General features: G+C 43.4%; 1 protein-coding gene across 3 annotated transcripts; it reads right to left on the reverse strand.

Annotated features, from left to right (window-relative positions):
* Positions 1 to 5879: 5879 nt before the first annotated feature.
* LPAR3 (lysophosphatidic acid receptor 3) lies at positions 5880 to 25944 on the reverse strand. 3 transcript variants are annotated; one of them, XM_087732237.1, is made up of 4 exons: positions 25740 to 25944; positions 18784 to 19307; positions 15329 to 16086; positions 5880 to 8174 (listed from the first exon to the last, which is right to left on the reverse strand). In XM_087732237.1, the coding sequence occupies exons 3-4, from the start codon at positions 16062 to 16064 to the stop codon at positions 7825 to 7827; spliced, it is 1086 nt and encodes a 361-aa protein (XP_087588363.1). In that variant the 5' UTR covers positions 16065 to 16086; positions 18784 to 19307; positions 25740 to 25944; the 3' UTR covers positions 5880 to 7824. The 3 variants fall into 3 exon arrangements, with proteins under 3 accessions (XP_087588363.1, XP_087588362.1, XP_009466503.1); XM_087732236.1 differs by lacking the exon at positions 25740 to 25944 and adding an exon at positions 24754 to 24834; XM_009468228.2 differs by lacking the exon at positions 25740 to 25944 and adding an exon at positions 24472 to 24803.
* Positions 25945 to 26244: the final 300 nt, after the last annotated feature.

The raw sequence follows: 26244 nt of genomic DNA on the forward strand, positions 1-26244 counted from the left end.
CCCAATGAAGAGTCAATAGCATCAGGTTTAGTTAGTAAGAGCAGTAGCCCCCCGCACCGGGAATCTCCTGCATCCCCTGATGCTCCCTCATGTCAATCAATCTGTGATCTCCGGCTCATTCAAACCACTCCCACTGGACACAAAGGTCTCAGGATTCACACACAGAAGCAAATCCTCAAGCCGTTTTGCAAAACCTTTGAAACTCAGCCATCATGAGGTGAACAGACCATGCACAAGCTGAGCGAGCATGGGAGCCTGATTTCCCTTCATTTGTAACTGTGTGTTTACAGATGGAATCACAGCTCTTTGCAAGTCATCCTGCTACCTTTTGGAGAACCAGAAGCCAGAGACGGAGTCAAAGCTACTTCACCTCAATAATTCCTTAACAATTTTGCTGGCTATAAAATGGGATAAAGATGGCAGATTCTGCTATTTTCCTGGCACTGACCAGGTGAGAAGATGAGTAGAGGCACAGTAGTGGTGGGATATCAGGGAGCTGGGGATTTACTGTGAAGCAGCTTTGGGGATTGCCTTCATCCTCCCCTAGGGAGTCCTCCCCTATGCACAGGCAAGCATAAAATTGCATCCATGATTTACATAGCTTGAACGAGAAAACAGTTTTATCCTGATTTCTGAATGGAATGAGGCATGTGCAGCTGTATTGCTTTTCACCTGCCTAGTCCCTCATAATTTCTGAAATCATCAGTCGCTTTCCATAAAACTTGGCTGAGAGGAAGAGATCTAAAGGTATTGCCTCACTAACAGGTTTTGGGAAAACAGGCAGTTGGGTAGAGAAGAGTCTGCTCCTGCCTCCACAGAAGGAAGGACCATGGTACAACCTCAGCCACCACTGGGGAAAGGGGGCACAAGCACTTTCCAGAAAGTCTCCATCCAGAGCTCACGCCTTGTTCAGGAGAAGTTCCTCCATCCTCGGGCTTGGTTTCACTTCGTGAATCAGCAAAGCTCCTGGTGCCCGTGGAGACAAACAGGCGGGCTGGAGCTTTGCTGGGGTAAGGGGTTCAGGAGATCGCCCTTCTGCCTGGATCCCCTCGCACCGGGAAGGAGCCGAATGCATGCGGCAGCTTCGCTCCAGTTCAGAGAAGTCAATCAGAAAACAGATTTCTTCAGTTCTGCTGTTCAGAAAACTCACCGGTTGACAGCCTGGGACTCCCAACTCACATTTTAATTGCAAAAATCAGTCATAAGCTCAGGGTCTACTTTTCTTTTGCCAAAGTATTATTCTCCAATGTTTTTAACTAATACATATAAACATAACTTTTTTTGTTATTGTTGGTATTCTGACCTTGCAAAAACCCAAGACTAAAATCTCTGCTCAACCATATTTATTTCTTTTTGTGGCTCTTTGGTCTGCAAAATTGGAGGGTTGCTCTAGGACCCAATACTGCTGGAATTTATCTGGTTAGAGAAAAGTGTGGTTTAATCTATGCTTTGAAGAACAAAGCAGAACACACAAAAAACTACATGGACTGTGCAAAGAGATTATAAAGGAGAAAATAGGACAAAACAACTTAAGTCCAATATGGGACATAATCCAACATTGTAAATTTGTGACTATGGGCCCAAATGTTTTCTCTTTAAAATCAACAATTGTGCCTGTGAGGGACTGGTGTGTGAAGGAAGCCAGCCTGCTGCAGCTGCGCCTTTTGGTAAAGGGACGGTTTCCCATATAGCAGAAACTTACAGGCTAAAACACAACATGAAATGTCTTCATCTCACAAATGCCGAGGCACGCGGGACTCCTTTCACAGAGAAGGGTCTACTGAAAGCAACGCAACTGTGCAGAAAGTTAAAGCTAAGCGTGTGGATAAGCAATTGCGAGTTCACAGTCTACGGACCCTTTATCCCTATAGGCACAAAACCTTATGTTTCTAATTAAATTAACTCATTTATACCTGTGGGAAAATCCCAGCTCAGTATCACAGAGCGCGCTGCACAAACAAATACACTGACATTCATAACAACTGATGCGTTAACCCGGATTTGAATAGAATCATTTAAGCATTAATAACATTTCCATCTCTGGAGGTCAAGCCTTTTCACTCCCATGCATTTTGACATCCATTACTAACTGAACATATTCCTAATAAAACCTCATTAAAGCCAACACACCAAGCATTTGTTTGCATAAATATAAACGGAAGCTGGCAATAATATTAACCCTACAGTACTGTGAGAGTCTAGCATATGCAAGAGAATCTTGACATTTAGGGTCAAGACAGTAGATATATATTCTTAACTATTACACATACGAAATGCAATACTGGGTGAGATCAACAACGCTTCTCCCAGGCCAGTATCCCATCTCCTTCCACAGCAGCCTTAGGAGGAAAGCTAAAGAACCTCTCTAGATGAGAAGCACATCCCCAGGAGACCGCCTACCAGAACCCCAAGCAATTACTTGCGCTCGGAAACACGACTTCCTTATTTTCATATATATCAAAGCAAGTCAGGTAAAGTAAAGGTCAGGGAAGATAAGTACGCTTACTTACTCCTGGCCTACAGATATGCAGAATTGTTTTTTCAGGTTTTTTGTTTGTTTTGTCATGGGTTTTTTTAATGGGAATTTTTGTTCATTTCTTTTGTTTTTTTTAAAGAAGCTAGACCATACCTATGGTTTCAGTGAAGTTAACATTTAAGTTAAAATACAACTATTGGTGAGAAGAGATTAATAAGTGATTTGTGCTTTTCTTATTCTGCATGTTGATTTTCTTATAGGGCTGTACATCAGAGTCCTAAGTGCACAACTGGGATACTAGTAAAGGCTAGTTCAGGAAAAAAAGCTGTTCCTAGCACAGTTGTCTGTGGTAAACATAGCAGAGGTTAGTTTGAAAATTAATTTATTTCAACACACACAGGAGAAGATGCATAGATGCATATACAAGACAATTACCTATGGGCTGCAAAATAGCACTTCTAAGTAGGTTGGAAGAAAACAGATGCTTCTACCTGCTGCAGTGAAAAAACACCCTCAATATTATAAAAAAGATGTCTAAAAGAAGCCCAGGGACCAATTACTACTTGAAAGATAAGCAGGATGTTTTGAAGAATGGCTCAAAGCATAGAAGTGTCTAAATGCCTTATCTTCTAAAAGACCGGGGCGGGGGGGGGGAGCCGGGGGAGACTATCATGACCTAATTCCTTGTTTCCAGATGGATTTTCTCCTTTTCCCCCAATAGAAGCGTGCCTAGGCACTGCAAAGTGTAGCATTCGAGGACAACTGTATTTTACAAAGAGTTCTAGAAAACAAATCATCTGTGTGACTCTATATAACAAACCGAGGAAATAATGAAGCTGCTAGCTCATGACAAGTGGAAAATCTTCTCTGGTTACTAGCAACGTATATCAACCAGGGTTATTTTTCAGACCCACTACGGTTCACCACATGGTCTCGCAAATGGCTGCACCAGCATAAGGAGGGAGTGGGTGCAAGGGGGAAAGTGGGATCACTTCTTTCAAGTGATTTAAAACGTTCATTAGAATTATAGGCTAGGATAAATAACAGAATTTCCCTGCCTTCTTCTTTTCAACATTTCCATATATTTTCACTTTTTGGCTCTAATCTTGCAAGCAGCAATTGCTTTGGGCCAGACTAAAGGCTGACCCTGCACTGCATCTCCTAGGATAGTGGCCAATAGCCAGAACTATAGGGAAAGTGCATAAGAAATATGACAAGTTTAAAATGACCGTTCCTCCATCAGCTTCCAATCACCACTAGTTCAGAGATCTTCATGCAGAGTTCACTACAACTGTGAAAGAATCAGAGTAGAAGCATTGCTTCTATAGTTAACTGCTACTTGGAAGAGACTTTGAAGTTAAAAAAAAAAACCCAAATGTATAAATATATATAAAATATAGATCTGATCAGAGAAAGGCACCATCATGTCACATAGCTGCACTAATTATTGCAGTTCACAGATACGTGTACAAGCTGTCATATGCACAAATACAGATGTATTTCACCAATCTGCAGTAATTACTAAAAAAAACCGCCAAAAAAACCCCTACAGTGAGGGAAAACTAGTCATGGTAAAGCAGCCCCAAAGCAGCGGAGAAGCCATGCTTCAGAGCCACGCAAGCTGTAGCAATTCAGCTGCTCTCCCAGAGGGACTCATCACCCACACCACCTAGGTCAAACTGACAGCACAGATACTAGAGAAACTTCTCTCCCACGCACGCAGTGATTAAACAATATGATCAGTCTAGCTGCTTATCCAGAAAGATTCAAAAGATCTATCGTGTAAAATAAAACCCCATTGTTCCCAGCTTTTAATAATAATTCTCTGAAAAGCATCTCTAATGATCGTGACCACACAGGCTTTCTGGGAGTGCTAACCGCGGAGGACAGACCATACGTCTTTGCCCTGGGAAAAGCCGTGGAGCGTTTCTTCCTGGACCCACTGATCAACTGGAAGAGCAACTTTGGTTTGGGAGACAAGCAGCTGGAGAGGAGAAAAGCAGGAGAATATCACAAAGGTTTTCAAAACATAATTGCTGTGAAGATGTTGTATTAGAAGTATCTGCTTGCTACTTACTACAGTACAGCAGCTCTCAAGGCTCTCTCAGGCACAGAAAGGCCTCCAGCATCACCAGGAACATGTGAAACCTTATAACTATCCAACTGAATGGTAACTCTACCCTTGCCTTCCTTTGCCTCCTAAGAATTAACCGTGGGTGTTCACCCTAAAGCCTTCCCCAAAAGAATGAATTTCATCTCACACCTCAGTACGGTGGCATACATAAATAGGAGCAGGCACATGCAAAGTCAACAGATACTGATATTATTATTCTGAGATATTAGTGAAAAAGGCAACAGGGGAACCCCATAGAACTTGCTTCACCAACTGCCCTTTGCTTTTTTTTTTTTTTTTTTTTTTTTTTTTACTCTAGTACAAATAGTGCTTTAGCATTTTCCTTGAGACAAACTATTCGGATAAATGTTTATGAAGTTAAGAAGAAATTCCCCACTACATGAGTAGCTGGATGTTTAGACAGTTAGATATAGGAAACGTTATAGAGTCTCTGCTGTAGTGGTTTGTAGGAAAGTTTGATGCAAGATCAGTTTCCTGTTCCACTCATGTCACATTGTAATTTGTAGGAGTAGGCAAGGAGGTAGCAGCTCTGAGGGACGCATCATGCCGAAATACAGGGCATGTCACTGCAAGTAATACCATTCACAGAGTACCAGTTTACCAGCTTTTGGGTGTTGGTTTGTTTGTTTTGGGGTTTGTTTTGTTGGCTTTCTTTTTTTTTAATGAGACAACAGAAAGAATAAGAGTGCAGACCTCAAATCCTCCCACTTACTTGTAGCAGAATGATTGATAATACCTCTCAGATCTTAATCCAGACCAGGAGTCCACTGTATGAGGCGCTCTACAAACAATGCAGTCCTTTACCTTTACAGGAGTCACCTTTTCCTGCTTACCTGGAAAAATCATCCACAGGTAGTTATTTTGCAACCCGAATCCCAAGCTCTGCAGAAGACACCTAGTGTTTTCTCCACTGCTGCAGGTGTTCCAGATCTCCATCCAAGCTCTCTTCAGGGCCTGATTCAACCAAGTATTACACTGCCTAGAATTGCTCATAAAAATGAAAATTTTATTGAAACATCCCTCCCCCCCACCGCCCCGGGGTAACATGAAACAACGTTTCTCCATCTTCGTTTTTATCTGCAGTTTGATCAGTTTTAGCTTGGATGGATCTGTGGAAACAAGTAAGAGTAACAGCAGCCATTTACTGCTGGCTGTAGTGCCAGGTAATGTTCAATCACCACGCAAACAGGAAACAAAACAAGTATTTTATTTTGAAGTAGCATTTTATTTTCCGTTAGCTTTGTATACGGAGTTTCAGCCTAGTTAACACAAACCGTGCACTGCAGGTAGCTGTAGGGACAGGAATGCTTGCATGCTATGCCTTTGCAATGCCACCGGCTCTAGACAGCACCACTTTACATACTTTTCAAAACACCAAACTAATGAAGTAGTATTTGCACAAGAACATTGCATTATAATGGCAAAAAACACATGTAAACCTTTTCAGCATTACTCAAATACAGCATCTACCTTGAAATGTTAGGCCATACCCCTACAAGGTAACTTGTGTTATGGGAGAGCTCTCTGAACAGGGGCTTGCTGTGTTAGTAAGCTAAGGCCTGCTATGAAATCTCCCAGTGCCTTCTACAAAACTGCAACTTGGCCTTTGAGCCAAGTGCTGGTTCTGCTTTGACCAACACAGTCCAGATATCCACATGCATGTTGCACCAAAGGAAGAATTTGCCCAAAGCACAGCTGATTTTTATCTTTCAGCCTCATACGCTATGCTCTTGGTGTTGCCCTCCGACAATTCCAAGTGGTCAAGACTTCCAAAACTTTTCAAAGTGACCTCTGGTCGTGGTCACTTGTTTTAATACCAGGAATCAGATTTTCTCTAGGACACAACACACGTAACTCCCCTTGAAATTAAGATGGGCAGCAGGGAGCTCACTGCTGTTGAAACCAGACAGCAGGAGCCAGGTTTTGAGAGTACTGAGAAATGTACATTCCAATTTTTAATTTAAAAGTTTAAATTTAAAAACTTTACCCTAGAGCTTTGAATTGCTGGATCCTCCATTAGAGCGTACTCCAGAAGTCAAAATTTCAGCTTTTTGGGCTGTGGCTGCATCGACACTAGGCTTGATGAGTCACAATGCTGAAAGCCCTTCATTGCTTGCTGTTTCATGGCCTCTTCCTCAAGTACCTTCTAGTAAGATCTGCTTAGAAATCAGAGGTTAAATGTGGTCCAGACAAGGTCAGACAATCAATGCATACTGTACTCTTGTAGGGGTTTAGGTTGGTTTCAGGCTTTTTTCCTGTAAATTAATTTCTATTTTAAATTGCTTGATCGAACCTGTATATATGTGTATTTAAATCTCTCTTAAAAGTTAGCCCTCTTAAAACAGAGTTTTGGATTTCATTTCTCTCAGTGGCATAGCAGTTAAAGAGGGATGAGCACACCCATTTGACGTTACCTGGGGAAGTAAGAAATGAGCATAATGAACACAGCCACACTACTCTTCTGTTAATCCGCCCTCAATGTCTGCCTACACAACAGCAGCAGAAAGTGCAATGTATCTCCTTGCAGCATTCACCCCACTATGGAAGTAATAATGGCTTTTGTGCTTTTTGTACTCTCGGATCCTGACAATCCATGGTCAGACATCCTCACGCACACTGGTGTCTGGTCTGGGCTTCCCATCACAGCCAGGTTTCTGGCATAGCTTTAATAAACCATCAAACTACCTATTTTGAAAGCAAGGTAAGGAGGAAGAAAGAAGGTAAGTATGAACTATTTCATGAACTTCGTAAACCAAGAAAACAGGTCACAATTCTGTCCAACCATGCCTACGATCCTCCTCAAGATGCACAGAAACTGTTCAAAGCGTAAATACTCAGTGAATACCAAGCCTGCACAGTGAGGGAGGTTTATTTTCTCTGTAGGAGCTTAAGGAGGGTCTCACTACGTTGCTTACATTTTGTTTCCATGCACAAGAAGTCTCTGAGATGTATTTATTCCATTCATACGAAAAAACAATTTCATGTACTTAAAAGAAAAAAAAAGGAGAAAGACGGCAGCACAGAAAGTTTTCTTCATTACAAAGTGTTTTTCCATCAGGCAATTATTTATAAGAACTTTTGTTAACACTGGAGTTTAGGCTCTGGAACGAAGTGGATATATTGTTTACTAGCTTTGCCAGTCAATCTTCTCTTACAAAACCGCTCCGCTCCCTTCCCCCTCTCCTTTTCCAGCCAAGTCAGTCCCTTGAATAGCTCAGGAGTTTCCTTTGTCACCAAGATCTCCTTTTCCACAAATTGTCCCTTGAATAATGCCATCTTCAATGTAGTGCCCGGAGGTATCCGTGCTCCTGCAGAGAACTGTCGAGGGGATCCGCGACGAGCGTCTCTCCTGGCTCTTATCCTCAGCGGAGCAGCAAATCATCTTTTTCATGGTACCCCACATCTCATCATCTTTGTATGAATAAATTATTGGATTCATGACAGAGTTTAATAGGGCCAGGAGAAGAAACCACCTTTTAACATTCTGAATCCCACAGTAGGTGCAGTTCAGACCATCAAGCAGTAAGACAACCAGGCCAGGGGTCCAGCAGACAACAAAGGCACCTAGAAATAAGGGAGACAAAAAAGAAAGACTTCGAACTGCTAGGGGTTAGGGGGTTTTTTGCATCTTACAAGATTATTGGGTTATCAAAATTCTACACAAAATTGATAAAAGCAGGAGAGGACAAAATTCTAATGACAGTAGCAAAATTGTATCTACTACAGCTTCTCTGCCAAGCCCTGAGCAGGAGGCAGGGCAGCTTTCAGAAGGCTGCAGGGAGCAAGAATCCAGCTGCTGACAGCATCAGCTTGAACAGAAGTGGGGATAGGTCATCACAACAGTGATTTGTCTATGCTGGTAAATAAACAAGGGCTCTGGAGCACTAACAAGCAGAGAACTGGCGCTCTGAATGCAGACTTCCTCTCTTCATCTCTCTCTGCTATGCTGGAGGAGAAGATACCAGGTGGCCCACTTCCACTGCCGCAACACAATCCAAAGAAGAGCTATGTCTGCTGTCACACTACAGCTGACTCTGCAGAGCTATGGGCACGCTGCCCAATTCATAGAACAAGAGTCACATCATTTAAACATGTCCTGGCTGGAAACCCCACAGCTAGCGTAGGATGCATGCCGTTGTCTGCGACACACAAGCACTGCCGGCTCCCCGGCCGGAGCAGCAGCCCACCTCTCTTCACCGCTCCCTCCCAGGCTGTGCATGCCGCGTACTTGAGACCCAACAACTCGGATCCAGGAAACAAATTCCATTGTAAATGAAAAGAGAAAAAGAACCAAATAGATGAGTTAGCGAAGATGAACGGAAGGATGTAGCAGTCAGGGCAAAGAAACGAAGCAAAGAACAGAATAAAAAGCAAAAAAAAGACAAAAAGGATGAGGAAGTAAGAGCGTAGCGATGGGGGAACAAGAAAACTCTGCAAGAGAGTCATTTCCCCAAAACATAGCAAGAAACCCCAGGAGAAGCCCAGGAGCAGCAGAGTTCTCCTTGTGTTTCAGCTGCGAGGCAGGAATGACAACAGCCCCTTGGGAGGAAGAAGCGAGACACAAGGTGACAATAAAAGGTGAAAGAGACAAAGTAGGACAACACACTCCTCTCCCACCAGCCCCTCAAAAAAAGGGAAAAAAAAATAAAGAAAGGGGGAATAAGGGAGAAGAGATGTTAGACAGGATGAAGATAACATGAAGAAAGCACAAAAACCACAGCTTAGAAGGAAGTTCAATATTGCATTTGCGTCTTTCCATGTTACTGCGCACCCCCGCCAGAAAGGCAGGGGTATGGGCAGGACTGGGGGGGAGGGGGAACATCGCGACCAAACGCAGCCCTCGGCCACGAGCTTGGGAGGGGTCCTGAACTGCCCCATCTGCCCTCCTGCCTCCCCCCGGCACTGCGGCCTGTCATCCCTCGCCTTGAGCCCAAGGAAGGAGTAGCCGTAGCCATGATAATACTAACTTAGCACAAGCCACAATTGCCGTCTGACATACAGAAATAGAAAATTACAACTCTGCACAACTGTCATAGTTTGAACAACGTACTGAGGAAATTCCAATCATTTATAACAGCAGAGTTTCCCCTTTTTTGGGCTTAGAAAAAATAATCAAACAAATCAGTATGATAGCAGTTACATGCTAAAAAGCTCTCCTGGGGGCATTGGTATCTGTTCAACAATTTTGGTAGGGAAAAGCAAGTCCAGCTCACTTTTTTAAAGCTGCTGATTTTCTCGTATCTGAGCTGTGCAAGCAAGCAGTGAGAGGGCAGCATGGCTCACGGCAGGACCCAGGCAGTGCCGGAGCCAGGGCTTGGCACCTTGGGCATCCCATCGGCTGCGCTGTGCACACAGGCTGGTGTCCGCAGCACTGGACACTGCTCCCCATCGAGGATTTTAATGGACACTGCGCCCATCTGATGGCCAGGCCATAATGGTATATAAAGTGAATTCATGTGATTGAGTAAGCATTAGGATTGCTGAAAAATGTATCCAGGACAAGGTACCATAGATCTTGCTGCAAATCTATGCTCCTTGAGTCCAGACAAAATTCAACCGACTGATTTACTATGTTCCAGGCAATATTGTACAGAACAGAAAGGCAAGAGACCACCTCCTTCAGAAACTGCATTTTCTACTCTGCTGTACCAAGATTTTTGTGATGCTGAGTACTAATTTCATGGTGTTAGTTTTGAGATACTGGTTAACATCAGTAACATTCCTCCATTGCCCACTGGCATCAGGAGCTGCAAGCTGCTACCACAACACTTGTTTTCTCTGTTCAGTCTCTATACTACACACTGGTTTGGCTCCAGCGTGCTGAGTAAGCAATTGTGATACCAACTCTCTCTTACAGTCTACAATGGAGAAAACACTGTGCTGATTTATTCCCCTGGGGTTCACCAGCAAATCCCATCCATTTTAACAAGCACTGGAACGAGACCACCCAGCAAACAATACGGTGTCTAGTTGAGTGTCTCGGTAAGTATTTGGATAGAGAGCTTTTGCTAGCCACCAAGGGTCACTGGCAAAGTCGCCAACACACCAGCTCCATGCAGAAATTAAGATGGTAGCAAACCCTCCTTAGAACAAGCACTGAAAGCATTTTGGCCACTTGTACCACAAATCATGCAAGGTCCAACCCTGCTTTCATGGAAGTCAGCAGGAGAGGAAACAGACCCCAAAGCTGCATTTAACGAAGGACACAGAAATCTCTCCTTCAAACAAAACCCCAAGACTGCAGGCAGGATTAGTCCATGAACTCCTAGGATATATCCGCGTCTACCTATACAGGCAAAACCCTAAAAGGTTTCAGTGGCAAAAATAAGGGAAGATAAAAGGCATCTGCAGACATCTCTCTGCATGTTTCCCCCACCCCACAACTGATGACAAGGACAGGGGCAATGCAGTGACAGCATCAGAGTTACTGGCTAATGCTTTCATGGGGCCGCTGCTTTGACTCCATCAAAAATACATTTTGCTGTGTATGGAGACAACACAAGCGATTCACACCCTGCTCTTAGCACCGCAGAGATGAAAGCGAGGCATGGCTCAGACTCACAGCCTTGCTCGCATTTTGCTATTTTTACCACAGAGCTTTCAGAGGGAACCATGGTTAAGCATAAATATATACCTTTGTCTTGGCCCTTTGGCAATTTTCTTGTTTGCAGACTTTTTATCCCGTAGGAGCTCCTCTCCCTGACAAAGTGCCACACTCCAAAAAGAATTTAATTTCTGGGACTCTCTAAAATTCACAGAAGTGACATGAAATATAGCCTAGCTGCAACATGGATCAGAAAAACAGCTCTGAGTCTTCCCACCGGATTATGGGAGATCAGGCGTTACGACGCCTCAAGCTTAGTTTGAGCATTTTCCATTCCATTTAAACACGGATTTTCTCATAGATTACCTCATTTCTGCTTGAAAATGAATTCCTGTGTACCTGGAAGCACTACTGATGCTTCGGCAGCATCATGTCATAAAACTCAGCGCATGAAAGCTCTCCCTGGACATGCCAACGCTGAGAAAAAAAAAGAGTGCAGTAGCTTCCAGTTGCCTTTGCCACATGTGCGCCCGAGTTAAAACAGCAAGTTACCAATTAAACTATAAATTCACTGAAACTGAAAATCATCCACCCCAAAGCTGCTATTTCAGCTGGAATCTCACTGCCAAGTTCAGATGAGCTACCACATACACACCACCTGAAAAATCACGTACCCACACACCTGCAGCCACCCTTCTTCAAAGCTACAGTCACAGGCTTAGCTAGGACTATGCCACAAGGTCAGCCTAAGAGGATTTTAGCCCCTTTTGCTAGGTTTCACATCTTCCAGTTTCAACCAGATAACTTCCTATGATTTAGCATGCCAAAGGCAAAGCCTTGCTCCTGTCCTGTGATGGACCATTTTAGGGGTTATGGTAGAAAAAGTTAGATGGCAAGGACCTGAGTCCCAGCCCCTGGAAGGCACCATCCAAGCCCAACGGGTAGTGCAAAAAGCCACCTGCAGCTGCAATCACCATGAATCCATGAAGTCACACTGAAACCCGGATTCCCCCAACTCTTAACTGTAGGACCACAGGAGAAGAACACACAGAGAGGACAGCGATGTTTTGCTGGAGGGGCAGCCAGCCACAGGCCCAGCCTCCCCAAGAAGGCAGGTGGAGGTGGGCGGGAGGAGCAGCATGCCAGCAGCACCCAGCTACATGCAGCCTCCTCCCACACAGCAGTGGGGCAGCAGGATTTTGTCTTGAACCTCCCATGAAACCAACAGAGCACATTAACAAGAACTCTGCTTCTCATCATACTTCATCCAGCAACAGAGCATCTTGGGATCACTTCTAGTTAAGACTGTATCAGGTGTGTACTCCAAAGCATTTTCAGATGTTTTGGAATAAGCCATTAAAAATAACTGCCTTGGGCAAAATCCGTGTGCTGCGTATAGCTGTAGGTTGTTGCATCAGTGGATGTAAGCAGAATTTTGGAAGAATCACTTTGGTCACTTGGTGACTCCTCTGGTAATTGGAAAGCCCAGAAAACACGTTATTCCGTTTCTAATACATTTTGCACAGTGTGCTTGAATCACTTGGCCAGGAATGCACATTTCAAACTGTTGTAAAAAATAAATTCTCATTCCTAGAAATAAATGTTTATAAAAAGCCTCTCAGAGTCAAAATTTGGAGAACTGATATGAAGGAACATGCCAAGATACACTTCCTCTGACACAGGAGTTTGGGGTAGATCTTGTACTCAGCAACACATGCACTAATTCCACTTCTTTGGAAGCAGGCTCTGTTTTGGTTTTGTTTCTGACTGACAAAGTAAATACACAAAATTATGATCTCTAAAGTAGCACTCAAGCTTTCTAAGTTAAATTTGCCTGGCCCGGCATACGATATAATTAAATGCTTTGCCCGAATTATAGTTTAATCTGGTGCCATATTCTGCAAGTAAGAGAAAGCTAATGCTAATCTTTAAATCAACCCATAGTCCTAAGGCCCCTCTCCCTAGTAAAAGAAAGAATAAGTTGAAAATGAAGTTTAAAGCAGGCTTTACTTCCACACAGCAGCATGGCCATGGTGAGCACTGAAGACCTGCCACAGGCTAAAGGACCACGAGGGATTAGCAAACAGCAGCCACCATCACTGTCCTTCCATGTCCCCCATCAAATGGCCGGGTGTCCTCCCCAGTGCGCAGACCACCTCTCTGCTCTGCCCTGCAAACACGCATGGGCAGCACCGAGAGCTAACGGTGTTATTCCAGCACTCGCTCAGCATCCTCCAACTTTGGCTTATACAAAACCAAAGCAATATTAACTATATAAATATACACCTAAATTAGACAAGGCTACGCATGATGATATATTTCAATGTGATTTCCCAGAAAGCAACCTGCAGTTCTGCTTTCAATAGAAATGCTCAGAGAGCTGCTTTTTAAAAGCGGTTTCTTTTTGTCTCTTTCCAATGCAGCAGTTAACTACAGTCTACCCAATGCTTATGCGTTAGGGCAGGATCAGATTCGGAGCAATTCAGAGGTTTTTCTGCAGCGATTTTCTCCTTCCAGGTGTATGGTTTAAGTTTCACTGCACGAGAGCTTCAGGCAGGGCAAAAGATCGAATCTTACCCTTGCAAGTCAAGGGGGAGACATGAACAACCACCACATTGTCTCTCTATAGGTGTCACAAAATCAAAGGGAAAAAAAGGAAGGATGACTGGGGAGGGATTTAGAAGGGAAAGGCTCTGGCAGTGGACAAGCCAGCTCCAGAAGACACAGGAGTGTAAGTGAGAACCTTGTACTTGCTTGAACCATCAGTCCACTTTCTTTTCCAAGGTCAGGCACTGTACAGTTTAACTGAACTCAGCTTCTAAAGCATTTTAAATCATTTGGTAGACAAAGGTGTTGTGTACTACAGCACTATTATTTCAGAAAAAAGAAAGAGAACCAGACACCAGACTATGCAAACAGCATCCATAGACTGCAAGAGGAAGAAAGTGTCCTCAGCCTGAACTTCCTACCCTGGCAACTCCTACCTCCATGAAAAGTGACACTTTTCTCCCAGAACTCTCTAGTACTACCATGCTGCAGTACAACACAACTGTCCCCCAGGTATACATGGACACCAGCTTTTGCAAAAGCTCCAGCTTTCTTGTGCTGGCTCTTGCAACATCAGAACAGTTGTCAGAGCGCTAAAGCCAGATTTGTGGTTTTAAAGTCCCCCACCACCTGAGCCCAGCTTCACAAGTGTCCCGGTGTCACCCCCATTTCCACCCACAACAAGCTGCATGAGCCATGCTCGCATGATGCCTGCCTTCCAGAAAACATCTCGCTCAGATTCAGGTCCTCCTGGGGAAAATTGACTGCTACAGCTAGTATTTTGTTCCAACAATCAATCATCTACTCTGTGCATCTCTAATTCAATAAGCAGCTACATCGCAACTAGCTGATGAAGTGATCCGAGCTGCCCAAATATCAACAGTGTCTCTAGGACAGAATCCAGGTCAAATCTCATGTTATGATCTAGAGATCCAAGGCCATACTGTATCATCATCTGAAAATATTTTGCACTATGCAATCTTCACAGAATTAAGGTGGATTCTCCCCTTGCAAAGCAAATCTCTGTCAAAGTCACAGACCCGCCAGACATCCTCTCCTTTCCCCAGGGAAGGTGCATGTCCAGGGAGAAGAAGTTAGTATGTTTAGGAAACAGCCAAGAGGAAGAAGTGCAAAGAAAACTATCCACATCCAGCCACAGGATTCATGGCCTTGTGCGGATATTAAAGAATCTTATTTTGAAAATGTTCTAGTAGGTAGCTGTGAATCTTTACAAGCCTTCCTCCAAAGTGATTTTGTATTCTCACCCCAAAAAAAACCCTGTAGATAATTTGTGTTTTGTAACAAGCTGCCTACCAAATAGAGACACTTTTCTTCTACATGTTGACCAGTCCTCTACTTTGCATTTCTGCATGGTGCAACACTTATTTCACTATCTAAAGCAGACAGAAGTCTAAATGCCTCCAGTACTTAAAAGTCTGGTGAGGGTTTTTTTTTGTTTGGTTTGGTTTAGGGGGTTGGGGGCTTTTTGTTTTGGTTTAAAAAAAAAACCAAACAACCAAAAAAAAAAACCCAAAAACCAAACAACCAAACAAGCAAAACCAATCCAACACAAAAACCAATTCATTGGCACTGCCAGCCTTGCACGCCGTGGTTTGTAGTCACTTACCTAAGAGAGTCATGACAGTCTTCATAAGCTTCACAGGGGTTCTCCTACGGCTAATGGATCCACTAGTGTGCGACGACAAGACATTAGTTTTCCTCTGGACGTACATGTAGATTCTTATGTAAACCACCACCATAATGAAGAAGACGACTAAGTTCAAGACACTCCAGAACACCAGGTAACTTCTGCTGTAAATAGGTGCCAAGGATGAGCAGGCGGTAATGTCACAGAGGCAGTTCCAACCCAGAGTAGGAACAGCACCCATGAAAATAGCAATGGCCCAAATTGATATAATTAAAAAGGTGACTCTCTTCTTTGTGAGATTACTGTGGATCTTCATCCGCATTATCGACATATGCCTCTCAACAGCTATGACGAGGAGATTCACCAGAGAAGCTGTCAGGCTGGTGTCCAGAAGACCCTGACGCAAAAACCAGCGGTTAACAGTTAATGTCTTAGACACTGGGCCAGTGTTGAACATCAAGAAGACATAAGCAATTCCAGCAAAAAAGTCTGCAGCAGCTAAGTTGGCCAGGAGATAGTAAAAGGGAAAATGAAACCTCTTGTTCTTGACCACAGCTGCTATGACCAATGAATTTGAAATGAAAATGAAGAGGCAGAAAAATGTCCCAAAACACAGAACAACAATAAGCTTAGGCCCTGTCCACTCATCTACTGTGTCAGTGTTTGTCTTGTTATAGAAAAAGTCCATGCGCTTATCATAGTAGCATTCGTTCATCCTGGATTAAAGCCCCTGCATCCTAGGAAGGGAAAAAAGAAAGGAGGGTTAAAAAAAAAAAATCAACTATTGGTCCTTGCTTCAATCACCATACCTAACAGCTTTTTTTTTGGGGGGAAAGGGGATGGAACAGGGACATGAGAGGGTATATACTTGGAGGCCTTAAGTAAAAATTCATATTGTACAGAGTAAATGCAGAAGAAGATATTCTGTCCACTGGAGGACTGCAGTGCATGATGCTTGGATGAATCGGGAATTTTTAAAAGACTTACCTGCTTACAAAACCCCAGCACAATCCCTTTGCACTAGCAGTCATATTGTACAGGCAACAAAGTGGAATTTAAGAAGTTAAAAGTGACTTTCTGGAGGTCACAAAGAAAATCTGAGCAACAGCCAAGCCATTCTTGCTGTGAAATCCCATGTTTAAGCCACAGCCCCATCATTATTTCCATTTCTCAACGTATCCAGTCAGGACAGAGAAGCATAAAGCACAACTCTTCAATTTTACTGACTAAGCAATAAAAGGTCTATTACTGGAAAAATATTTTTTGGTTTTTCAATTATATATTAATAAATGTAAAAAAAGTATGTATATAAGATGCTACAGGCATATATATTCCGAGCACATGCCTGTTATTTAATGCTACAGGATTTAAGTAAATGTGCTGAAAAGGGAGAAGTATATTCTACATATTTGACTACTCTAAAGCCAGGGATTATTTTATTGGGCTGTCAACCCAGAGCCCTGCGAGCACCACACAGCCCAATTATCTTCAAAACCAAAACACAGTTCCCTACCCAACCACAGGATAAAGCAAGCCCCAGGAACAGCAGTAGTGCTGGGTTTTTTTTTTCTTATACCCACTCAGCACTATTTTGGACACAGGGCTATTAAACATGATGGAAGAAGCAGTCTGTGTTCCAGATTACATCACACTTCAGCTACTCCGGTGAGGTCAATGTCAGCTGCCTTGGCAATTTTACTGCCCTTATTATGAACCAAACTGAACTCGAACTAATTTACACAGGCAGGTCCGACAGCAATTACTCGTGGTGACCAGACTCCATGCAGGGTCTCACAGCCTAGTAGGGAGAGCTTGTGTCTGATCATCGCTAGCCCTCACGTTCGCTGTCAGTATCTGAATAAGGGTTTTAACAATGACTTCATTAATAGATATTGTATAGTTTCAGCAAAACCCAGGAACCCAACCATGGCACAAGATCCTAATCGCATTAGATATCATACAGGGTGGCAAACCTGTGCCTGACTCTAAGGACGGAGAGGAGGAAGTATCGGGATACAAAGCTGCAGGAGAAGCAGTAACGCTAATAGCTTTTGTAAAGCTCCTTGTGAGCCTCAGGCTGTCACGAGTGCCAGAGTAGTAAATTGAGTGGGGCTGAAAAGAAAAAAACCCCTAGAATAAGTGGTTACAGGCAGAGAGATACAAAAAAGCATAAACTTTTCACCTCTGCAGCTAAAATTGATGATAGATAAAGATCAGGTTCACTTAATGTATTATTACTCTGTGGTTACTTAACAGTTCTATCTCACCACTCCAGGGACTGGGAAGCAAATTAAGCAATCCCCAGCAGGCTGGCTAACAAGCCACATTTATATTAAAGGTTCCTTCTGAGTTTTAAGATAAAAAGATTCATTTTCTGTCATTTAAGTTATGCTACTTGTGTTATTTCTCTCATGCAATATTTGTCCTATCTAATTTTAAATCAACTTGTACTATTCCATGATTAATGTTTTCAGCAAAGTGACTTTTTGTTTTAAAATATTTCACTTTTCTGAACTAGCTCCTTGGCCTTTTTTTCATGGTTCCTACCCTACATCTAGTAGTCAACATGAAAGCAGGGCACTTGACATTGTCGTCCATTTTATTACCCTCAAGAACCTAGGCAGCCACTTCTTTTATAAAAGAATATATTACTTAAAGCATCAAATTCAAGTATATAGTCAGAACTAAGAACAATTACTTAAGGACAAGAAGGGGAAGAAAACAAGTAAATTTTCCCTTGTGTTGAAATGTTACAGAGTGTCCCTTCATCTAAAAATAAAAATCCTCAGCAACTCAGATCCACCATAAGGAGTCAACCAGAATTCAATGCCTATCGCTCCCTGTTCAGGGCAATATGGTAGAGTTGGGAGGTCAGTACATTCCCCATTCTCACCTAGGAAGAACTCAAAAGTCAAATTAAGTCTGTAAGTGACCAGAAGTCCCTGAGTCTCTGCAGACAACAGGTACTCAAGCAGCCGAGTGCTGGGAATCCTGCCCAGCTGAGATGGCTCTGCTCTTACCCACCAAGGCAGTAAAGGACTTGCTGAGCTTGACATGAAGCTTTTACAGAACAGTCCAAATGCCTGCAAATAGAAGCAGCATTTTGGGCAAGAATGGCAAAAAAAAAAAAAAAATCTGTGAAAATTATAGGGAACGTTTTCTGAACATGTTGTATCTTACTATGTAATCATCTCAACAGATGAATCTCTTTTACTTGCAATGACAGGAGAGTAAAGAGATCTGCAGATACTTTTCACATCTCATCTGGAGAACAAGCTTAAAGAAGTCCAAAATATCAACTCTGAATTTGTTCTAAATACTTCAGCTTATTGAGATCCCATCCTCATTTGAAGTAGTACCCCCCCCCCAAAAAAAAAAAAAAAAATCACACATCCATAATTCTCTACCAAAATAAACACACTACAAACACTCACTGTCACAAAGCAGAGCTCAAATGACAAATGATTTTGAAAGAGATGTCTTGAGGTATGGAGATAAGGGAGGAAGGAGTAGAAAAGCATCCAGCTGAGGTCTCAGGGCAGACTCTGGAGATGTCCAAATGGAAGCTGCACCAAAGCAGTAGCTGAACTGGAGGCTAGTTTGCATCAGAGTCCTTCAGAGCAGAGATGTAGCACTTGGTTGTCTGTACCAGCCTATGTATAAAAAGCACTTGTCACACCAGGGTCCTTCCAGACAGTGGTTTATTTCACACATTCATTTTATTTTAAGTCCTCCCAGCAGAACTAGCCTGGCCTCAGGGGAGCTGTGCAGCTGTGACAGAGCTACGCAGCTGTATCCTCAGCGGTCCTGCCCCAGTCCACATCGGGCACAAGAGATGTGCAATAGGATATCCCATATTTCCTGGCATGTCACAGTTTAACACATTGCAGGACTTTATTCTCCAGGTCTTCTCGTCTGCAGCCAAATCAGAGATGTTTTTCTTAATGGCGGGTTTAAACTTAAAAAGAAAAAAGAAAAAAACCACCCTTAAATATTACATATTTCAGATTTGTTTATTAGGTACACACAAATTTGAAGATTCAGGGAAAATATTGTTCATCAAAGTTTTAAAAATAATAGAAACTAAAATAGTAGAAAAACAGCTAAACTGCTCAGCCCAGCCTTATAAAGACAACAGAGAATCTTCTGGAGTCTGCAGCAGAGAGCTCCCCAGTTCTACTACTCATTTCATGAATAATTGCCTTCTTTCGCTTTGAAAGTGGCTCTCACAAGCTTGATACTTCTAATTTTTTATGGGAAAGGACAGCAAACAATCTCCATTCTAAGCCACTTGGTATTTTATAGCCCTCCATATAGACCTCCAAAAGCTTGATGGCAGTAACCATGTATTGCATATTCTACAGATGGGTAGAGCTATTAAGCTTGCCACAAGTCACTCACAAGCAAATACATCAAAACTTTGCAAGTGCCAAAAGCATACCCTTGTCAAAAACATTCTTTTCCTTACTTCAATCTATTTAACTACTTCAGTTCAACCAATAGTGGCTACAAAGATCAGAAACTGATGGACTGTGAAGTGCGTTTTCCTCTACCACTCTGAGTAAACATAAGCTTTGAGTGGGAGAAATCACCTGTTCCAAAAATCTCCAAGGACTTGGTTCAGTTAAACTGCTTTCAAATGCAAAAGCACGCATTGAGAATTCTTCCCAATCCAGCACATCTTGAGCTCTGTTTGTCTTAAAGACAGCTTGTATATTTGAATTGATTTTAAATTCCTCTATGTAAGTGCAACACGTATCAAGTCAGAATATGTTCTTCACCATTCTTAAAATAAAAGTCAAGAATTTGCATGAGTATATAGGAATATATTACACTAACTACCTAAATAAAGAGTTAGTGAAATAAAACATCACCTAGATAATGTTTTGGACAAAAGCTTCAGCTAGTTGCAAGCTAACATGCTTTAATAGTTATTATTCAATTGGAATCTAGTTTGCTTCAAGAAAGTTACTTAAAATCTGTATACTTATAATGAAATTTAATATCAGTTATTTAAATCAAGGATTTTGCCAATTCAAACTGTGATTAAAATCACCTTTCAAGTGACTTTGATTCAAAATTAAATTCAGCCTGTAAATCAGCTCTGAGTACTCATTATTAATGCAGACATTTCTGAAGGAAAACTCAAATAGTATTTTAATGAGAAGGTCATTACAGAATTTAGCCTGCAAGCCATAATGTGATTCATGGCACACCCCAGTGGTTTTCTGCCTCTTTCCTGTCCATTAAAAACCAAGTTGTTTCAATACACTGGCCACAACCTTATTGAAGGGTTAGCGTCAGTTTGGGGGACTTTGATGGCTTCTGCCCTACTCCTGTATAAATGCAACAGGGAGGGAGCGGACAAGCATGAGTTGGCACAGTGAGCTACTGTGAGAGGATTCAAGCCGAGTTTGCAGCTGGACTGAAAAGTCCATAGGGCAGGATGAAGCTATAGGAGGACTGTAGCACTGAGGTCCTATAGCAGGACTGGAAGTTAGCTTGGGTGAGAGGCAAGGGGTGTTTGCCCAGGCAGAACCCCAGTCTGGGTTACTGCTGGTTTTCCTGAGCTGGCACAGGGATTTCTGTGCAGAAATTCAGGGTGGTTCACCATCCAAAATGATACACTCTGGAACAGGAGAGACAGCGAAGTCGGTACAGTCCGGGCACGTCCGTGGGACGGCAAGAGGAGTAAGCTGCGCCCAGGCTCAGCCTGCAAAGCGGGCAGGCTGCCAGCCTACGCCGGAGCACTTCACCTCCCTGCCTCCCCTCACCCATTAGCAAAGACGAGGTACTAAATACAGATCTCTGCAAGACATTTTGAAACTTATTACAAAAGTTGCTCTTCAGAAAGCAGAGTTTATCACACTGACTGATCACAGGCATTGGTGGCAGAGCAAGGAGGCAAGTCACTTGAAACACTCCCTTTGCATTCAAACTGTTACTGCAGAGAAGTATTAAGCAGCAGCAATTGCCTATCTGCGCGTACTGCTTAGGCTTTTTAAACTTATCCTACAAGGAGCAGACGGCCCTTGATGCAGCACCACAAAAGGAGTGTCTGGAGGCTTGCAGACAACACAGCCCCTGGCAAGGGCTCCCGGCAGCGGTGCTCTTGCTTGCCTGCACCCTGTGCCACAGGCATACACGAACACCCTCTGTCCCTTCCTCTTCTTCTGGATAAACCACCGGTGCCGCTTTTATTTTCCTTGTTACTGAAAAGCTCTCTCTCACCTCATTCCCAAGAGGAAGGCGCAGGCAGCAGAGGGAAGCCGGGGCACTGGGCAGCCAAGCTATACATACAAGTAGGACCAGTTCAGAAAGGGAATCGGTTCCTCGTTCCCCTCCACACCCTGCGTGCATGTATGGCCGCGGCAGAAAACACAGCCAAATGATTGCACGGTAACCCAAGAAACCCATTCAGGTTACCTCAGCTTAGAAAGAAATACCAGTGCAGAAAAGGGTGTGTAACACAGCAGAGGCCAAAAATGTTAATATGTAACTGTAAGGAGGAGTTTTGTGAGGTCAGTACTCTGGTTCACTTTTAATTGTCTTTAATAGTTAATTGATATCATAACAAAAATCGATTTAGAGAAACAAACTGAAAGGAAGCACATAAAGAACAAAAAGTTATGCCCAAAGACCTCAATCTAAACTAAAGCTTTTTTATCTGGTACTATTGGAGGATGCAATGGAAGCTGACATTCGTTTAACAGGCATTTTGGAGACAAATTACCTCAGAAGTAACTGTTTTACATTTTATCAAGGAATTTCTGTGGGGACTGCCTGTACTTGGAACAGCATGCTACGTGGTCCAGTTTAAGGAACTCAGAATATACTTTTTAAAAGCCATTTTTTAAATTCGGCTTTACAAATTGGAAAAAAGTTGTTATTAAAAAACTATAAGGCTCCATGCGTAAGTTGTTAATCCAGAGAACTTATTTATTAGCAAGGGAATCTACTTCTGGTTGTGTTTGGTTACATTTTTTCTTTGTATTCCCAACTTCAGATAATTGGCTGAACTCAAATCAAGCACACACAAGCAGCATTATCCCATTACCTTGGTTTTCAACGCCTTTTAGAGTAAGGAGAGCTGAGTGCAACATCCATTTCCACTCCAAGTCTGCTTCATCTACATAATGTTAAATTGATGGAAAGTACAGCAGCACTTATACTTCCACACCATGGTTCTGGTCATTTCTAGTAGTCCATTTTAATGGCACCATCTTTTGGACTGAGAAGGGAAGGGAGTGGGGTGAAGGGAATCAAGATGATTCTTTGGGAACTCTTACATATCAGTGGTGGAAACATCTAAGGTTTCATTATTTATCATATATCCTGTGTAAAATACCAAGGCTATATGGTACAAACAAAGGGTCTTAAGAAAAGTATTAAACCTACCAAAAACGTAGAACCTCGAAACTAAATATTTAAGTCGCAGAGAGGAATTAGTACCGCCAGCCACAGACCACAGCACTCTGTACACACAGACTGATAAGAGGCTTTAAAAGTTACTGTCAGGGCACAGAAGTGTCACCCCGTGCACATATGCGACAGTGCTGTTTCCTCTGCAAGCCGCTGCAGACTGGCACGGGCAGTTGAATTGTAAAGGACAGAGATACAGGGGCACCTACACCAAGGTATTACAAAGCTCAGGCTCCAGCTCGCGAAATCCCTTTAGTACAAAGCTGCTCTACTGCACTAAATTGCTTTTTAAAGCTCTGATCCACTGAAGAAAGTTGTGAGGGACAGATACTAAGTAACTCGCTAGTTACCACAAGTTTAGACTTCAGACTTTGGTAATTTAAGACTTTCTGAAATTATGGTTTACTAAATCTATATATGGAGTTCAAACTAAAAACTTCACTGCAAAGCTTTCATTTAGTCCCCTTTAAGTGTGGTTCTGGAAGGAGCTGGCAGGTCATCCTATAATGCGGAAACAGACACAGCATTTAAAGTATTTAAAAGCCATTCAAACAGCCTGTACATTGTGAAACATGCCTGGAAGAAAATACCTGTTCTGCTTCTAAACTAAGTTTTCCACTTCTGCAGAACTTCCAGGTCCGCTCATCTATCGCTATCAGGTCCATTTTACAGTTCAATAAATCAGCTTTCTTTCACAAAACCTACAGAATGCAAATACAGACTATTTCAGCACAGTCACAACCAAGTGAACTTCTATTGTTTATTTTCAGCACATAGCTGATGAGGACCTGAATCACACCACTGCTGATTAAAACAAGCCACCTGACTGTATCTGATCTGGTAACAGATGCAGAGCTCTGGTTTGCAAGCCAACATTCCAGTGGAACTGGTAGAAATGGGGGGCTCCAAGAAATATTTGCTAGAGACATGGAAGTGGACCTAACAGCTTAAAAGTAGAATCCAGCTATGTGAATCTTTAAGACTAATTCCCAAGAAGAATTATATTCTCTATGACGTCAAACCTTATACTTCAGAGATGTTTATATCATTATCTGATAGCACAAAGACTATGCTGGAGGATGTTCCAAAATAGTTAACAGCCACAGTAGCACAGGAGGATAAGGATACAGTCAATCCAACTTGTCTGAAACTATATAGTCCGGCATTCTGCAAAAAGCCAAATACGCCTTCCAGCTTTACTTGCTGATAAGAGCTGCTGCTTCTTTTCTGACTGTGCAAATTTGTTGGTTTTGGGGTTGGTTTTTTTTTTGTTTTTTTTTTTTTTTCCATTTAGCCTCATTTTCAGTACACAGATAAACTTCATGACATCAGATTTTTCACCATATCTGGATTTGATACACCTACTACACCTCTTAGAAGACCACAAGAACATGCAAGAAACCACATACTCCGCACAGCTTAAAGAACAAAGCTACAGCAATGCACCTTACCAACCTGTAACAAGAAATGCCTTTTTCTACATTCATATTACAGAAGGGAGAGCAGACCTACCCTGCGCGACCTCTGGAAACACAACAGTACAAAAGTGCATTTTTTTTTCCTGAAGGAAAAAAGCCTAATCAAAAGATACAATGCAAAATAATATCGTTGTATTTTTCAGTGTATTGCACAGACTAAGATACCTTATAAGAAACCTTCATAAAGCATCCGTGCCAGCCCCCCATCTGGTATATACTTACTACTGGTGCCTCAGCGGGACACGATACACGCGCAAATCCAGAGAGGTGCAAACGAAGTTTCAAATATATAGGAACTCCCATGTATCTACGTTTTTATAGATGCAATATGTATTTATATACACAGAGACGCGCACATGATGCAGAGCTGCGGCCCCTAGGCAACCAGGGCTATGCCTCTGCTGGAGTCACCGCAGGAGCTGGCGATGGGGACTCCAGCCTAAGCGAAAAAGAGTTTAATAAAACTGCAGGAAGTTTTGTTCCGCCCGCCTACGAGGAAAATACCTAATAAATCACCAAGTCCGTTAAGCCCGCGACGAAGGCGTTCCCACCACCGGCCCCGGCCCCGCTGTCGGTGCGGGGGCTCGGCCCCGGCCCCGCTCACCGGCAGCCCCCGCAGCTCCGCGCCGCCGCCCGCCGCGCGCCGCCCGCGCCACGCCCACGCCACGCCCCCACTCACCCGCCCGCCACCGCCCCGCACCTGCCCCCGGCCCCGGCCCCGGCCCCGGCCCCGCTCCCGCTGCCCGCGCAGAAGAGCGGGGTTTGACGCGGTTGTCTCCTCCCAGGGGCGAAGGCTTCGCTCCTCCAAGACGCGGGCAGGGACGAGGGGCGCGAGCGGGACCTCCGAGCAGCCGCGAGCGGCAGAAGTCCAAGGGGTCGTTAGACCCTTCTGACAGCGGGCCCGTCACCGCTCGCATTTTGGGCGACAAAAGCAAAACGCAAATAAACCAGCAATAACTCCCACAAGCAGGTCAGGACAGCACAGACACGTGTATGTGCCGCTTCCTTCCAGCTGTTCTTTTCAGCACGGTATAAAAAGCAAACAGGATCCACCTCACACCCAGCACAGCGACACAGAAACACAGAATCCTTTACGTTGGAGAAGACCCTTAAGATCATCAAGTCCAACCGTGACCCTAGCGCTGCCAAGCCCACCGCTAGACCATGTCCCTAAGCACCACAGCTACCCGTCTTTTAAATACCTCCAGGGATGGGGACTCCACCACGTCCCTGGGCAGCCTGTTCCAGGGCCTGACAGCCCTTTCGGTGAAGAAGTTTTTCCTAATATCCAGCCTAAACTTTCCCTGGCGCAGCTTGAGGCAGTTTCCTCTTGTCCCAAAATCCTCAAGGCTTGCGTCAGTTCTGGAGGACAGGACCTAGCACACGCAGCTTTGCCATCAAGGACAAGCGACACTCCAATGTAGAAGAGGGTACAAGATCAAGTTTATCCGAGGATCACGATCAGATGGGTCTGTCCCATTGCTACCTACCCAAATCATTTACTGAGGCATATATCCAAGGTGTACAGAGCTACTCATGGGTCTGCTTAGAGCTGGAGAACCAACAAAAGAAAATCTCAGCAGAAAGTCTCTGCTCCACTTCTCAGAAATCCTGGTAATGATTACAGCATGAAACCTAGACAGAGCGTTAAAGACTAGCTGGAGCCTTGCATGCAAACATTATATATGAAATGCCAAACAGCCTCCACTCCAGCAGCTTTTTCCTGTTTTACCCATCAATGGAAGGCCTCAAAATAAGAGCCCACACTCCTATCCACCCAGTCCCCCTCATTTGAATGCTCACCTTGAAGATGGTTCAGAAAGCTTTCTTTTCCTCCTTCCTGCCTGTTTGTTTCTAATGCAACCTTCTCGTTGCCCTTCCATCCACTTCTCCTTTTGTTAAGTCCTATACGCAATTAGCAAAAAGTTCTCTGGGAATAAGAACCAAGACAACCAAAAGTAACAGCTTATTTTCGGAACACTTTGCAAAAGCTTA

This window comes from Nipponia nippon, unplaced genomic scaffold (genome assembly GCF_047370975.1).
Source record: "Nipponia nippon isolate SJK-2023a ecotype South Korea unplaced genomic scaffold, ASM4737097v1 scaffold_5, whole genome shotgun sequence".
Taxonomy (NCBI): Eukaryota; Metazoa; Chordata; class Aves; order Pelecaniformes; family Threskiornithidae; genus Nipponia; species Nipponia nippon.